Source organism: Medicago sativa, chromosome 3 (assembly GCF_051527215.1).
Source record: "Medicago sativa cultivar Bolivia chromosome 3, Bolivia_mono, whole genome shotgun sequence".
Taxonomy (NCBI): Eukaryota; Viridiplantae; Streptophyta; class Magnoliopsida; order Fabales; family Fabaceae; genus Medicago; species Medicago sativa.
Genome location: NC_140751.1, coordinates 78,465,082 through 78,482,795, shown reverse-complemented (window position 1 = coordinate 78,482,795; position 17,714 = coordinate 78,465,082). Strand labels below are relative to the sequence as shown.

Genomic DNA, 17,714 nt, shown 5'->3' with positions numbered 1-17,714 from the left:
AGTCGTTGTTGAAGCTTGATCTTTCACCAATGATCATTTGCATGATTTAGTTATTGTCCTACGAAGGATCAATTTCAAATTCATTCCAGTTGAGAGGGAACATTTCTGCAGGCTTGGTTGTATATTCAGAGCTGTTATTTTGTCTTGTAGCAGAGACACAAAACAGAGTAGTGGAGAAGGTGGTTGTACAGTTCGTACAAAGTACAATGTCAACGTCTTGTTCCTTTTGCAAGCAAATGCCTTCAAATATTTTTGAAATGACCGTTGCAAAGTTCCACTAGTCTTCTGCCATCTTTAGAAGAGTTTCAAACCATGAAACAACTCTTGAATCCTTGAATTCTGCAAATTCAGTTGATCTTCAGCTTCTGGTGAAAATAGCTTCCGATAAGGCATCTTCTGATGAGGCAGCTTTTGATGACGTGGCACTTCAGGACCTCTAGTCTTCAGGAGCACTAGTCTTCAGGAGCTTCTAGTCTTCAGGAGCACTTTGCCTTCAGGAGCTTCTAAGTTTCAATCTTGTTGATTCCTTTTCTCTTTATTTGCTCATTCAGAACCTTTGTATGATATAAATTTTTGTATATGGTCATGTACACTTGAACAAATATTAGCAATTCCAATTGTCAATTTTTAATACCTTGTTATCATCAAAACTCTAAAGGTTTATAGTTAAACACATTTTGTTCCAACATGCTCTTCCCCCAGCACAAAACGCTCGCGCCCAGCTGAAATGCCGAAAATACCCCCTCGTTAGTTAAGTAACACAAGTGTTAAAATCAGCGCATCTTAACATGCGCTACGCAACTTAACTCAGGCTGGAATTAACACTTGCATGAGTTAACTCACACTGCGTTACTTAAGTAGCGCAGGGGTAAATTGGTAATTTTAGCTGAGCGCGAGTGTTTTGTGCTGGGTGAAGAGCAGAAATCAAAGTATTTTATGCTTTTCAAACCAGCCTACTTAAGTGAGCATGTATAATCTTTTTATATAATTATCTTCTTCTTTTTATGAAAAACATTTTCATTAAAGTTAAGCATATTAATTTTTGGGTTAATTATTGAAGACCCTGTAATATATGCGAAGTCTGAAAAATGACTATGTAAAATAAAAATCACATATTCTAACTCTGTAATTTTGATATTCTTATTATTTCTGACCCTCTAACATAATTGAAGTTAAAAAAATCTACTTAGAGGTTGGATTTTTCCATGATTTTTTTAGGCATGTTTAGGACGTTAAAATATGATTTTACACAAAAAAATTAAAAATTTTCAACTACGGCTGAATTAATTATGCATTTTTAAAACGTCAAAAACTAAAAAAACAAAATAATGAAAACCCCAACCTAAAAATCGAATTCTGGGTTGATTGTTTGCAGAGACATCTATAGAAATACATAAAAAGGATCTGCGAAATTCCGTAGCATTTCAAAGATATTTCGATTTATTTTTATTTTTCAACCAAAAAGTGCAAAATTGCAATTTTGTTTCGAGCAAGCGTATACTCACAAGTCAAATTTTGTTCTCTAATTTTGTAGACATGTTTAGAACATCATAAGAACCTTCACCATAAATTTTGAAATTTTTAAACGAGATACGAATTAATTATGAATTGTTTAAGAAATTCATAATTATGGGAAATAAAAGTTCATAATAAATGTCCCGTGAGCATAGCTCTGTTGGTAGGACAATGCATTATTATATGCAAAGGCCGGGGTGATTCACCTTATAAGGTGAATTCTAGCCACTAGACTACCTGACCAAAAAAAAAATGTTCATAATAAATTTGTCCCTCGTCGAAAAAATCTATTTTTTTTGTGTAAAACCGTGTTTTAACATCCTAATTCAACAAGCCTAAACGAATCTAACTAACAAAAACTAACTAACAAATTTCAATTAACAGAACTGGTGGCATACTTTTGCATTCGATTACTTTTGCATCCATTCAAACAAAAGCATCAAACACATCATAAATTATAGGCTAAATTAAAGCAATGGTCCCTTAACTAATTACGCGTTTTCATTTTGGTCCCATAAGTTCTAAATTCATCAATTTGGTCCCTTAACTTTACTAACTAATGTCAAAAACGTCTTGCTGTCAAAAAACTAACTGGGCCGTTAGTGATTGTATACGTGGCTCATCCAAATTGGCATCCAACGTGGCAGGTATATAAGGGACAAAAAAACTTGACAAACCCAAAAATTAGGGTTCCTCAGATCTGTTCTTCCTCTCCTTCTCTCTCTCTTGGAAATCCTCTTCTTCTCCTCAGATCTGTTCGAATCTCTGAAACAAATTAGGGTTGTTATCCCATTCGAATCTCTCCATCGCCTTTGCTGTTGCCTTCGAATCTGGAAAATGTCGAAGCAAATGAGTCATTCGTCTGGTTCTGTTGGTTCGAATATGAGAAAGAGAGCAATTTTTGAATGCAGGTGTGGTGAAGAAACTGTTGTTCGAACTGTTACTGATAGTCACAATCCAAATTGTGGAAAAAAGTTCTGGGGTTGTAGAAACTACAAAAATCAGTACGACAAAGGATGTAGTTTCTTCAAGTTAGTTGATGAAGACTTCAATGATGAAAAGGATGTTAAAATTGCTGATGAAAGGGACGTGAAAATTGCGAAACTGGAGAAAAAAGTTTGGAAGTTGAACACTGTGCTTGAGAAGACAAGATTCTGGTTGAAAATTTCACTGCTTTTTGGATTTTGCTGTTTTGGTGTTTGCCTAGTGTTAGGAACAATTGTAAGCTGCAATGTTAGTAGTAGTTCGAGTAATGTTTACTTGAAATAGGTTGAATGTTAGATTGTAGTATTTTGGCTTTCAAATCCTTGACTGTGTAATGTTTCTGTATCAATGAATGAATGAAATTTGCTTTCAAATCCTTGCTGTATTATGTTTCTGTATTATGCTTGAAATGAATTGTTTTGCGTAAAAATGTTGGTTTGAAATGGTTTGAAAGTTGAAATGGTATGTCCCTAATCTGTTGGTTTTAAATGGTATGATACCAAAATGGTATGGTCCCTAAATTCGACCAAAAATGATTATTATACGAAATGAAGTATGGTTGTAATGATTCAATCTCTAATAATATGATCATAGATAATTTCATAAAGTAGTGTTTCATTCCAACTAATTTGCATTAATAGCAACATTGTCATTACATCAAAATATACTTAATGATAAAGTACTTGGTCATTACCTTAAACATAAAATTAATCACCTAAATTGTCACATAGGCATTACATCAAAAGATATGCACATAGGCATTACATCAAAAGATATGCACATAGGCAATACATCAAAATATACTTAATGATAAAGTACTTGGTCATTACCGTAAACATAAACTTAATCACCTAAATTGTCACATAGGCATTACATCAAAAGATATGCACATAGGCAATACATCAAAATATACTTAATGATAAAGTACTTGGTCATTACCATAAACATAAACTTAATCACCTAAATTGTCACATAGGCATTATATCAAAAGGTTATGAACTTCTAATGTTGACTTGAAGTTGATCCCCTGGCCCTAGCAGACACTTTTTTCTTCTCCCTGTTTGCTCCTGGTTGTGTTGATGAAACCTTCTCCTTGCCCTTCCTTTTGCTGGTTCTTTTCTGTTGATTTGAGGTCCTTGCAGATGCTGCGCCAGTTGGGTTGTGTTGCTGAGAGGAGCCTTCAGGTGGTGGAGGTTGCTTTGTCCTGCCTTGCCTGCTTAATGTAACTCTTGTTGGTTGTGGATTTTGCACTGATGTGCCTTGAGTAGAAGTTGGATTTTCACTTGATGAGGGTTGACTTGGAGGTGGTGGAAGCTTGCAAGTGGACTTGTTATGTCCACTCTGCTTGCACCTACTGCATCTTATTCCCCATCTTGCCCTCTTCAACTGACTCTTATCTAGCAATTCATTGGCATCCTTGTTTCTTCTTTTTTTTGGTCTACCAGGTAGCTTTTTGATGGGTGGTGGCTGGAGATCAGTGTACTCAGTCCTCTGCCATAATTGCTGACCATTAGCTGGATAAATTGAACTATTGTAACATGCTGCATATTGCTCCTTCTTGAAGATTTCTGAAACAAAGTCAAATACATTCATGTCGAACTTCTTCATACATGAAATAGCATGACAGCAGGGCAATCCTGTCAGCAGCCATTTCCTACAGTCACAAGACCATCTTTGCAGGTTGACATGAAACTTGTCACCAGTTAAAGAGACATGCCTAACTTCATAATCAAACTCAGTTGCACGCCTACAAAGTAAGCATTCATAAATTTAGTATCACAAATTGCCAGATCTACTACTAGTAAGTTGTGTAATTAAGTAAGAATTCATACCTGACCAACCAATTGTTAGTGAATGAAGACTCTCTGTCTAGCTTTTTCTTAATGTTGGGTAACACACCATCCTCCAACCTTGCAGCTTTCTGCCTGTTTGCTTCCCATCTCTCCATCAGGTATACTCTGATGTCCTCACACATAGTCACAACTGGCTTTGATCTTGCTATGATAATAGTGGAGTTAAATGTCTCTGACATGTTATTCACCAGAGTATCACATAATGGATCACCAGTGAATTTGTGCTTGCTCCAATGCTTGGCAGGAATGTTTTTTAGATACTCATATGCTCCTTCACTTATATCCTTGATCTCCTTCATGGCATCATTGAATGCATTTGCATAGGTTGCTTTTGCTGCCCTCCACATCAACTCCTTTAACTTTTTCCCAGGATGTTTTTTCCTAAAGTTATTGTACAGATGCCTGACACAAAACCTTTGATCAACATCAGGAAGTAACTCATCCATAGCTGGCAAAAGTCCCTGCAATGTAATTGTGAAGGTTAAATAGACAGAAAAGTAGTTTAACTTGTAAAAACAATCTACAATAAATTAAAATTACCTTTTGTTGGTCACTAATAAAAGTGTAAGTCTTACACAGTCTTGATCCACCTAAATCAGCAATGAGAAGCTCCAAGAACCACTTCCAAGATTCCTTTGTCTCTCCTTCCACCACAGCATAAGCTATTGGAAGCATCTGATCATTAGGATCCCTTCCAATGGCAGCCAGCAACATCCCACCATAGTAACCCTTCAGGAAACAACCATCAAGCCCTATAATTTTCCTACACTTAAAAAAACTGTCCTTGCATCCTTTCAAACAAATATACAGTCTTTGAAAATGTGGAAAGAAAACTGCTCCAGGTGTCTCAAGGTCTTCTTCACTGCCTTGGAATGGATTAGTGGTGACACAAACAGTTGACTCTTTGTTTGACCTCAATAATTCATGAGCATAATCATATATTCTGGTGTACTGCTCCCTAAAGGATCCATCCACCAAATCAATTGCCTTAGCTCTAGCTCTGTAAGCCTTACTCCAGCACACCCCCAAGTTCCATTTTTCATGAGCTCTGTTAATGATACTCTTTAACTTCAAATCTGGATTCTCTTTCACCCTTGAATGCAGCTTATCACCCAACCAATCTGAGTTCATTATCCTTAACTTATACTCCTTGCTGCAAGTGTGTTTACCCTTTATCCTCCTCAATTGCCATGTTTCCTCACCTGGTATTTTCACACAGTACATCTGACTCTCACATTTACCCTGATTCCCACGACATATTACCTTGACCCTCCTTTTATCATTCTTATCAAACTTTAAATCCCTGGCAGCATGTACAGCAAATGTTCTAACAGCATCTTAAAACTCCTTCTTTGACACAAAATAAGTACCTACCTCCCACTCATAGTCACGCATGTTTTCAGGTTTCTTAAATGTGGCAAACTTAAGCTTGCTCCCACCATTTTCCTCTTCATCTTCACTTTCAGCTCCACTCTCTAACACATCACTATTATACTCCTCTTCATCACTCAATCCCCTGTCCCTGACTATGCTAGCTTGACCAACATTTTGGTTTGTGTTAACTTGATCAGCCAATACCTCATCTTCAAAAACAGGTTCAGTCACAGGTGGTTGTACTTTTTTCCCTCTTGGTCTTCCCCTCCTTTTCTTTGGATTACTACCACTGGCCTCTGCAGTCACAGTAGGTTCTATCTGAGTAACCTGAGAAGTTGCTCCCTGAGTTGCTTCTCCTTGATTCTGAACAGCTTCACCATCTTCCTGTATTGCTTCTTCAGTGACAACATTCCCAATATTCCCTTCACCTTCCAAAATATCAACAGCTAACTCTGCTTCTGTATCTCCTACCACACCATTCCAGTCTTCATCCCCTAACTCTTCCTCTGAATCATTAAAGTTATGTTCTAGAGCACTGTCTTCACCATCATATTCTCCTCCTTCCTCACCTACCCAGTATGCACCTTCAAACTCTCCTTGTGCTCCCTCAGTTTGTGTTCCCTCCACACTAGGCCCACACTCATTTACACCCACAGATGACCCATCAACATTTATTTCATTATTTAACACTCCACCCAACTCAGTGGGCCCCTCATCATTTGTTTCATTCATTTCAGTGGGCCCCACATCCATTACATTATTCTCCTCATTTCCCACCCCAGTGTCCCCACCATCCAACTCACCCTCATTTGCCACATCACCATCATTCTCCACATCATAAACATTTCCCTCATTTTCAAACACTGCCACATCATTTCCCTCATTCTGGCCTCCCTCTCCCATGCCAACAACATTTCCTATTGGGTACTCAAGCATGGGAAGGTTCATCACTGCCCCTCCAACATTTCCTACATCATCTACTATCTCCTCTACCACAACTCCAGGATTTGGTATGGGGAAGTCATTGGCTTCATCTAAAGGGTTCAGATTACCAAAGGGTTCATCTCCAGAGTGTATGATATACAGATGAACCCTACCATACATTTCTGCTATGTGTTGCATCCTTCTACAACCAATGTCACTTCTCAACCTAACTAAATCTTCCACTAGATTAGGGTCATGGTACCAAAGGCTTGAAATCATGGGGTACCCTAGTCTCTTAATGGTTGCTAACAGAGAAAAATAACTCCAGAAATCAGGGTCACATTCTAACACAGTGTGTGTGCCATCATATGCTTTGTGGTTCCATTCAACAAAATCCCCCCCATGGTGAAGTACAAGCACAAAATTACCCTCTACCTGTTATAAATAGAGAATAATCAACTTAAACCCACAAAAATAAACACTTACATTTCTACCCAGAAAAAGTCACTGAAACCAAATTTTAATGAGAACGAAAACGACATTGAAACCGCAAATGTGTTACAAGGTTCATTACAAATTTGTTTTTTAGGTAAACCCTAACCCTAAACCAGAACAAAAACCAGAAACCACCAAAACGAAAACCAGAAACCACCACCTAAAACCCAGAAACATAAACCCTAAACCGAAAATATGAACAAAACCTAAAACAGATAGAAACATGTACCTCGTGAATAGCAGCTTCTACTTCGTCATCTGGTGCAGCCATGGCGATCGTCTTCTCCTGCGAAATCGACTTCAATCGCCGGTTTCAACCTTTGATTCTTCACAAATGTTGTTGTTGATTCGTCTTCTCCCTTTCTCTCTCTAAACTCAGTTTGTTTCTAAAACCAGATGTTTATCTCTCTAAATGCAAACAAGCCCCTTAAATACGTGCCACGTTGGATGAGCCACGTATACAATCACTAACGGCACAGTTAGTTTTTTGACAGCAAGACGTTTTTGACATTAGTTAGTAAAGTTAAGGGACCAAATTGATGAATTTAGAACTTATGGGACCAAAATGAAAACGCGTAATTAGTTAAGGGACCATTGCTTTAATTTAGCCTAAATTATAAATGTGATTGAATCCAATTACTTTTATTTTCTAAAATTTATATCCGATACCAACGTGTCATTGTCTTGCCACCAACAACTTGAGACTTGCAGATATTAAAAAACCTGTGAGTAGGAGGTTTCACACCATCTGTTGTTTAACACTGTTATTTGATAGCCTGTCACTTTCTTCATGTAGAAAAAAGATATATGCTTTTTATTCTTGCCCTTTGTTCACATGAACATAACTACATCACCCGATTGACTATGCTTTCAGCTTATTAGAAGTTTAACTTCTTAATGGCTTTTAGTCTATTTGTGTTTATACAACTGAAAGTATGAATGGAAAGAAACAAGAAAAAACTTCTTGATGCCTTTTTATGCTGAACCAATATACTATTCATATATCTGGATACTGTAAAAAATCTACATATGCAAGGATTCATTGCTAATGATCTAAAATAGTGATTACGACGTCAAATTTTACAGAGGATGGAGTGCCACCAGCAAGGTTAAGGAAAAATGAAGACCTGACAAAGAGGAAGGCAAGTAAATAATTACTACTAAATAGTAAAGCAGGGTACACATTTCATGAGCTGAACTTGTATTACTTGCGCATTCCATTTTTGAGCTGCTTCTTAATCGATTTACAAGTTTATTAGAATGTATCTTTCCTCCCTGAAATAGGAAAAACACAAACGAAACAACTAGACTATAATAACAAAAAAGTAAAAAAATGAATGGAATGAAAACTATGAAAACTTGTTTAATGCAATGGGGAACGAGGCTATAATTAGAGGTATCTCTATATGTTTTCTTAAAGAGCTAGAGAAAATTGTAGGTGAATTTCGATGGCATGTTATAGAAGTAAAACCGCTATACATTTCAAAATGTCAAAACAAAAGGTTATTAAGTTAGCTTTCTCAATTGTCTACGGTATTATACAGTCTAATAAAACATTAACACAAGCTGACACACATGTTCTTGCAGAGAAGTCAGACTGTAGGGCAACAAGTAAAAGGTTATCAGAGTTTAGAATGAGAAATAAATAATCACATGAATGCTTAAAGCAAGCAGCAACCAACCACTAGTGATACTTCTAAAAACAAAGCATTAAGGCAATACCCTCGGGCGTAAGCCATTCGCTTCTTAGCAGCAGCTGCCATGAGCTCCGGTCTCTGGACCTTAAATTTTGGTGACCATTAATTTTTTCTCAATACAATCAATGGTGAATGTTGTTTTTGGATTCCCAAACTGTTGTGTTTTGGTTTTCCAAATTCTATTTTCTACCGAAGTTGCTACTAGGTTGAGTCACGATCAGGTCGCTCTCTTTAAGATGTTTCATGGCACTGCCCAAAATTGTGCAAGACAGACTATCCCCCGCCGTCTCAAGGATAAAACAAGCCTAGCTACAACTGTGCGGTTAACTACTGCACTGTAGAAAACCGTTCGAGAATTACACCTTCAATATGGTACTAAGACCACTCTTTTAATACTGAAACCAATATGGTATTGTAACCACTCTATTATGGTGTCGAGACCACTCAAATATGGTGTTACCACCATTCTAATTGTTAACATCTCCAAATATCAATATGGTATTTCAACCACTCAAATATGGTGCTACGACCATTCTAACATCTAACTTCTCCATGAATTGAAGAAGAATATATATGTATCATTCTTATTATACCGAAAAGGGACTATGATCTTAAAATATTATTTATTCTAAAGAGACATAAATAATTGAAGGGAATGGACTATGCTCTTAAGACCATTCTTGATTCTGAAGGGACAATATACCGAAAAGGGACTATATGGTCTTAAGAACACTCTTAATTTCGAAGGGACAGAAAGGAGTAGAAAAAGGAGAAGGACTTGTCAACACAAGTAGAAGGAGGGAGAAGAGAGGAAAGACACAGGAAGCATCAACTGTGAATTTCGATGTGTAGAATGCACTGTGTGAGCTTTCTATTTATAGAGAAAATTCACAACTAATAAGTGAGAAACTTTGGAAACAAGTAATACATTACTTTGTTATTAAGTAATTCACATATTAGATCTAGTACAAAAATATCTCAATTGAGTACGAAAATATATTATATTTAGTACAAAAATATATTATATTATGTACCAAAATATATTTCAGATCAAGTACTAAAATATATTAGATTGCCTACCCAAATATTTTAGATTGTGTTCCAAAATATTCTAGATTGCGTTCCAAAATATTTTAGCAAAACTTGGGGACTAAGAAAACACTTTCTAATAATGATTAAATTAATTATTTAATTTATCATTTTCAAATAATAAAATATATATCAATATATATATATATATATATATATATATATATATATGTGTGTGTATATATTCTCTAGTGCTTACTTCGTTCACATAATTATGTACCCCCAATAATTATTTTAGATTGTGTTCCAAAATATTCTAGATTGCGTTCCAAAATATTTTAGCAAAACTTGGGGACTAAGAAAACCCTTTCTAATAATGATTAAATTAATTATTTAATTTATCATTTTCAAATAATAAAATATATATCAATATATATATATATTTTCTCTAGTGCTTACTTCGTTCACATAATTGTGTACCCCCAATAATTATTTTAGATTGTGTTCCAAAATATTCTAGATTGCGTTCCAAAATATTTTAGCAAAACTTGGGGACTAAGAAAACACTTTCTAATAATGATTAAATTAATTATTTAATTTATCATTTTCAAATAATAAAATATATATCAATATATATATTTTCTCTAGTGCTTACTTCGTTCACATAATTATGTACCCCCAATAATTAGAGGTACACCCCCATTATATAAACACTACTAATGTGTGTGTTCCATCCGATGTGGGACTTCCACTTTTTTCAATTCACACAACACTAGTTCTACCCAACATGGGACATTTGTGTTTAGTCTTTTTAACTCAATTTCCACACATGTTCCAACAGTGAATAGTTTCAATTTGCGAAAAACAAATAAAAAACAATCAAAACATTGGTTATCAGAGGTTTCAAATTGCCTTATCGAACAAATTCAAAGCTACAAGACTAACCATAATATTTCCATGGGTTGGAAGTTGCAGACAACACAGTTAGCTGCTGAATTGTATAGGCGATACCAAATTGAGGAAAAAAGGAGTCCCACATCGTTAAAAATGATAAATGATAATATTAAAAATGAAAAGAAAAAAAAGAGTTAGTCCCACATCGTTAAACTGAACAAGTATGACACTGTTTATATTTGAGAGATATGATGACATGAAGGATCGGGCTTGGTAACGCTAGCTTATAACCCAAGTGGGGGCACTAAAATGTGTGGAGAAATTATCCCCATAAAGGATTTGGAACAGTTTGGTTGTTGATTGCACAATATAAAAAGAGCCAAGAGGGTCATCCCTTGAGGGACGCGCCTGGAACCTGGATTCAGTTAGTTTGTCTTAATAAAAGAGCCAAGAGGGTCATCCCTTGAGGGACGCGCCTGGAACCTGGATTCAGTTAGTTTGTCTTAATAGAGCAACGCTCTCAGTAAGACCATTTACAATGGCTTGTTGAATGTCATTTTCAACATGTTGAAACCATTGTAGATGGTTGTTGAAGATGATGTGGATGAAAGAGGGTGTTGAAAGGATTCAACATGTTGAAAGCTGGCCTGCAGACGCCACGTGGCTTGCTACGATTGACTGTTTGGATTTTTATCTTCTTAATAATTTGGACTCAATTATTTCATTGCAAATAAAAAAATTAATTTATTTTTTTACCAAAATTCGTGATTTTGTTTTCTCTACAAATAGAGACTTGGATCATTTGATTTGGACACAGAAAAAGAACCAAGTTTTTCACTTTCTTAAGTTATTTGTGTGTCGCATGCTTAGTTTGTTGTATTGCATTTTAAGTTAAGAAAATAAAAATAAATTATTTTACAATATTTCATTTTTCCAAAAAAAACTAAAAAATAAATTGTTAATTGTATTATTTTAATTTAATTATAATCGATAATTATAATTTTATACAATTATAAAAACAAAAATTAAATAAGAATAAGAAATAAAAAGTGGTGGGGTAGGGTGTTGAATGAAAACCATTGGAGAGGTAAAAATTGAATGGGTGTTGAATTAAGAGAGAGAAAATGATGTGGAGTGTTGGAAATTGAAAAAGTGGGTGTTGAAGGGTGTTGAAAGGGAAAAACCATTGTACATGGTCTAAGTGGAAAGATTCCTATAGTTTAAGATTGTGCAACTTCCAACTTCCTATAGGCTATAGCCCAAGTGATAATCAATCCACATTTTTTGTTTTTTCTTTGATAAATAATGTTGCCTCTATTGTCTTAATGGACCGAAATATTGATTCATATAAATATATTTTTTTAAGGGATTCATACAAATACATTTTAAAATAGTAAATATAAAGATTTTGACTTTTGATTTTTTTAATATAGACGAAATGACAATAACTATTAAAAACATATATAAATAAATGGTGAAATCACAGTTCGAATCCTATCATACTGTCCAGCCTATTAGATTTCCAACTTACGGTGAAATGATCATGTCAGTATTGCCGCCATTTACAGCTTTGGAATCTAGTGTATTTTTTTTACGGAGCTTTGGAATACAAAATGAATTATAAGTTGTTTTGTCATCCTCTAAAAAGAAGTTCTTTTTACCATTCCATATATGTTAAGAAATACAATTAATTTTGTATTAAAAGAGAAATTATAAATTATTTTACAAAATTACTCTTCTTTATTAGTATGAGAATGATAAATTAAATAATTGAAAGAAGAGGGAGAAATAAAAAAAATTGGTAGTGAGTTAATGTGTCCATTTTGTACGTGAATATTACTAAATTGTCATTTGTTTATGTGTATTTAATTTAAATTTTCAGATTCCAATATACTCTCGTTGGTCTTAATTATAAGCAAAATTTTACTTTTTAAGTTCAGTTCATAAATGATGTATGTGATCTATAACTTATCGAATGAACCTAAAATGTAAAAATTTGCTTATAATTGAGACCTAAAGGAGTAAATATTTACTTTTTAGTAAATTTTAACTTTTTAGGTTCATTCTATAAAGGATTATTTGGTATCCCAAAACATTTAATATCATTTAAAAATTCTGATGTGAACCAACCACCTTGAACTTGATAATCCTCGTTGGACTTACACGGTGTATCACAACTTAAATAATCTTTAGACACGCCAGGAATTAAAGAAAGTACAAAATTATTAACCTAAATGTTGGACAAAGATTTGCTCGATCTTCAAAGAAATTTGCATTTAGTTCTTTTTGAACTATATTTGGATAAACAAAATCAACCAATGAAAGTAAGGCATTTTCACTTTTTAAAATGCACAATTCTTCAGATATTTGAATTTTTGCTTCTGCATTTTCATCTGCATCTAGTAGACCATCTTCAATTCGCAAACTCTTTGATATCATTTCGTGACTTGTTTGTTGTAACCTCATGTTTTTTTGTCAACTTCAAAACCTTATAATGCTTCCAAAAAAATTATGAGCAAGTTGTTGCCTTAATAACTTCAGCTCTTGATCCCTTTCTAACGACCGACAGAATTTGTCTAAAATCTCCATCCAAGACAACAACTTCCCTGCCAAATGGTTTTTCTGAGTTTGCCTTATCTACCTTTTTCAGCTTTTTGTCAAATCCCTCATAGTTTGATCAAAAGCTTCTAATAAAATTTTGAATTATTATTAATCCATATTTAAAATTTGAAGGTATATATGTCTATGTATTTGCTAGTTTTAATATGAAGTAAACTTAAATGAGTTTACGAGGTCGAGATTATGAGTCCCACCTCTTAAGGCATTCACAACAACATGAACCAATATTATGCTCAATTCTATGATGGCCTCTCTCAAAAGTCAGCCTCAACCGCTCTAATACTCTCCACTATTAAACAACATAAGCACTATAATTTAATCAGGATCTTCGAAATTAACCATCATCAACTCTCACAGTGTTAATCCAAATAACCATAGAGAGCAGCTAGTCACGCATCATCAATTGTCAAGGTTAATTAAGAGCACTGGGCTATTAACTATTTTTTCAATACTATCATTATCATGTCACATTTAATGCCATATAATGTATGGGATGATAAAACTAAAACAATGCCATGCATTGTGTAATCTTATTTTATGTATTCAAATTAAAGGACTTTGTTTCTTTTCTTTTTTCATAGGGAGAAATAACGACCATTTCATATATACCAATGTAAATTGAGTCTAGCAAAAGAAGTTAGTCTCCCACAACATAACAAACTAATGTTTGAATTCCGGCTTGTCCGCGGTTAATATCACATCAAACGCAATGGTATGTATAGAAAATGTGCTTAGTGCGGGTAGGGAGAAAAAATAAAGTCCACAAATGCAATGAGAGGGGGTCACTGCTCAGTTGCACATATTCAATGAGAATCATGGGTTATTGGGTTCATTATTTTGTGCACAATTACTCTAATTTTAATTCTTAATTCCCACATCCCACAAACAAAATCTCAGCAAGACTATCTAGACAACAGTCAACTAGATTGTGATGTCCCCTCCAACTATTCATATGGTAATATTTGCAACAGTACCTCACCTTCAAATCAAACCCTACTCAATACAACATTCCAGCCACCATAGCTTATCTTATCTCTTGAACTCCACAGTCCCTCTCATAGCCAATGCCAACAATATTTCAGATGGAGACCCTATTCCGACTGACACCGTGATCACTGTCCTAGTGAACTGCGTTTGTTTTGGTCACAACTACCAGCACAATTCCTGATACATCTTGAAGACTGAGGATGAAAACTACTTCACTCTTGCCAACAACACCTATGAGGCACTCACAACATGTCAGGCTATTGATGCTCAGAATATATATGGATTCACAAACCTCGCTTCAAGGCTCAATTTGCATGTTCCACTCAGGTGTGCTTGGTCCATCTCCAAGCAAATGGAAAATGGATTCAAGCATCTTCTTACATACTTGATCTCTGAAGGAGAATGAATATCATGAACTTATTGCTGAGCTTTTGGAGTTGACAGTGTATAACTTTGAGGAGCTGCATAAGACAACTAGCTTTTTTGGTGAAGCTAAGAGAATAAAGGGCTCTTTGCTTTACCGAGCATGCTTGAAGGGTACTGCTTCTGCAGTAAGGTTCTCAAAGGTGGTGTCTCTATGGAGATGAACACTCTAAGGAGAATTAACCACACCAACATTACAAGACTATCTGGGTTCTGTGTACACAAAGGAAATACCTATCTTTTCTACAAGTTTACTGATAATGGTTCTCTTGATAATTGTATTCATTTTACCAAGTGCTTAAACTCTGTGGCACTAACTTGGAAGCAAAGAGTTCAGATTGCTCCGAATTTGCTGATGCTTTGAATTACCACCACATATCCATAAGAATTTTAATTAGCATCTTAATTCTTAACATCTAATTTAATCACATGACTATGACTACTATTATTAAAAGGAAAGGAGAACATTTAAATGATGTTGTGTGACCCTTGTCTTACTGATAGTTCAACCTCGAGGACAAGTCCTAATTTTTTCACATTTTCCATTTCTACACTTGAGACTTTTACACCTCTATTTCCCTTTTCTAACATATTGCTCATCATACCCCTTACTTTTTCTCTTATTTCTCTCTTTCTTAGGCATTTCACTAACCAAGACTATTTATCCCAGCACAAAATAGTTCTACAGGTACAATTCTTTTACTTCAACGAGTCAAAACTTTGCCCGAAAGAACTATGAAATTACGAGGGAAACTAGTGACTTTTCGACTTGGACTGGCTCAAGTTTGATACTCTAAACATAAAATCATAGTGTCAAGCATGATTTGTCCAAAATTTTCTAAATGATCCGTTCAATGACATATCTGCATAACTACTATCCTAATGTAAAAAAATTGATTGAACAAGCTTGTTATATTTCATTTTCTACAAATTGGAAAACGTAATACACAAACTTTGTAGCCATTATCTAATAATTTCAATATGATCCAGAGACACATACATAAATTCTGTCAACTAAATTAAATTTAGTGCCTGTTGAAGTGTCCGTTATCTGAAAATCGAGGAACAACAACAGATGTACCACGGGGCTTCTCGAGAGCAAAATTTATCCTCAATGGTCTACCCAACAATGCCTGCAAAGAAAACACCACCATTATCAAAAGAAATAAACTTCAATAGACAATGATAAATTAAGATATATTGTTAATGTCCAACCTTTCCATCCATCGCATCTTTGGCAGACTTTGCAGCATCTTCATTTGAAAAGATAACAAATCCAAAGCCTCTAGCTCTACCACTATCTTTATCATACACTATCCTCACTGCAAAAACAAAAATGACCCTTTTGATTAAGAGCATATGATTGATCAAATATAATGAAAAATGAGTGAGACATAACGTCGAACACGTAGAAGGATGAAATGAAAATTACCTTCAGTGACATCTCCAAAGGAAGAGAAGGCATCTTTGAGAGACTTTTCATCCACAGACCATGATAATCCTCCAACGAAGAGCTTGTTAGAGGAAGCTGATGAAGAAGAAGAGTTGAAGAATCGGAATTGAGGATGAGAAGAAGGACGTAGATGCTGCTTGGAGAACAACGATATCAATCTGGTTCCTTTCATGGTAAAAATGAAATAAATAAGTCCCACATCGATTTACTCAAAAAATGTGTGAGTCTTTATATACTCCCTCCGTTTTAAAATGAGGGTCGCTTTAGTCAATTGCACACAGATTAAGGAATGGAATGAAATAATCATTAGACAAAACACTTTTACTAAACTGCCCTTACTTTATAAGACTTTATAAGAAAAATACAAACTTAAAGTTGCATTGAAAATTTTTTAAAGTTGAAAATTTTGTGAGAGAACTAAACTGCCCTTACTTTATAAGAAAAATACAAACTTAAAGTTGCATTGAAAATTGTGTGAGAGAAAAGTTGGAGAGGGTAAAGTTGGAAGAAAAAAATTGAAGTTGTATTGGAAATGTAAAGCGACATTCATTTTGAAACAATTTTTTTTTGCTAAAGCGACACTCATTTTGAAACGAAGGGAGTATAAGTAGTGTGAAGTGTTGAGCACCGGGTTTAGTAACGCAAACCTATCACTCAAGTGAGGGTATTAAAATGACGGAAAATATCAAAGTATGATTAAGGCTGAGATTTCGATGGGCAATCCCTAACACTCAAGGGTAGCACTATGTGATTGGGCAGTAGAGGCAATTTGGTCTCCTACCTCTCTCAGAGTCTCAATTGACCTAACCTGAAATATAAATATACGGTGGTGCCGAAGTCTCTATCTTGAGACGTTGTCCGTAAAAAGACAAGATAAAACTTATAATTTCTCGTAGGTCAATAATGCTGTCTTAGCAGAGCAGCGGCTCGTGGTGGGTGTGCAAGTGTGTCCCCTCACAGGTGCTCAGCCCTTATACTCGGGTAATAAACCCTCATTTTTTGTAACTTTAATTTAGGTTAAATTAGTTTGTAGTCTCTATAAACTTATCAACTCTTGAGCTTTTTCCTTAAAAAAAATTATTTATTTTTGTTTTCTATCTGTATTTTATAGGGATTGTTTTGGATGATCAAAAGTATCCATTATTCATAAAAAAAAAATAAAAAATACGAACTATTCTTACAAACTACAACATTATGTATGACTAAAATTACTATTAAAATTTAATATGGACTAAATTTGAAAACTCATAAATTTATAAGGACTAAGATCGTATTTAACCCTTTTTATTTATCGGGTTAAATAAGTTTATGGTTCCTATAAATATATTGAATTTTGTTTTTAGTCTTCATAAAAAAAAAGTGACATGTTTTGGTCTTTGTAAAAAAATTTAGCACTCTTAAACTTTTAAATTTTTGAAGGATTTTTTTAGAGACATGTTAAGAACATTATAGGAAACTCATTTATTA

At 34.7% G+C, this 17,714-nt stretch overlaps 2 protein-coding genes across 2 annotated transcripts; both read right to left on the bottom strand.

The window, feature by feature from the left end:
• Positions 1-3,474: 3,474 nt before the first annotated feature.
• On the bottom strand, positions 3,475-4,913 carry LOC146940532 (uncharacterized). The gene is made up of 2 exons (XM_085754229.1): positions 4,332-4,913; positions 3,475-4,246 (listed from the first exon to the last, which is right to left on the bottom strand). The coding sequence occupies exons 1-2, from the start codon at positions 4,796-4,798 to the stop codon at positions 3,502-3,504; spliced, it is 1,212 nt and encodes a 403-aa protein (XP_085610355.1). The 5' UTR covers positions 4,799-4,913; the 3' UTR covers positions 3,475-3,501.
• Positions 4,914-15,580: 10,667 nt separating this feature from the next.
• Positions 15,581-16,457, bottom strand: LOC146940531 (glycine-rich RNA-binding protein 4, mitochondrial-like). The gene is made up of 3 exons (XM_085754230.1): positions 16,227-16,457; positions 16,010-16,116; positions 15,581-15,927 (listed from the first exon to the last, which is right to left on the bottom strand). The coding sequence occupies exons 1-3, from the start codon at positions 16,417-16,419 to the stop codon at positions 15,820-15,822; spliced, it is 408 nt and encodes a 135-aa protein (XP_085610356.1). The 5' UTR covers positions 16,420-16,457; the 3' UTR covers positions 15,581-15,819.
• Between the last annotated feature and the right edge of the window lie 1,257 nt (positions 16,458-17,714).

Excerpts from the sequence above, each read along its gene's own strand:
- LOC146940532 (XM_085754229.1), bottom strand. The coding sequence starts at position 4,798 with ATGGATGAGTTACTTCCTGATGTTGATCAAAGGTTTTGTGTCAGGCAT. Across the intron at positions 4,247-4,331 it reads ACTAACAATTGGTTGGTCAG|GCGTGCAACTGAGTTTGATT; the intron begins GTATGAATTCTT and ends CTTACTTTGTAG.
- LOC146940531 (XM_085754230.1), bottom strand. The coding sequence starts at position 16,419 with ATGAAAGGAACCAGATTGATATCGTTGTTCTCCAAGCAGCATCTACGT. Across the intron at positions 16,117-16,226 it reads CTTTGGAGATGTCACTGAAG|TGAGGATAGTGTATGATAAA; the intron begins GTAATTTTCATT and ends TTGTTTTTGCAG. Across the intron at positions 15,928-16,009 it reads AAGATGCGATGGATGGAAAG|GCATTGTTGGGTAGACCATT; the intron begins GTTGGACATTAA and ends TTTTCTTTGCAG.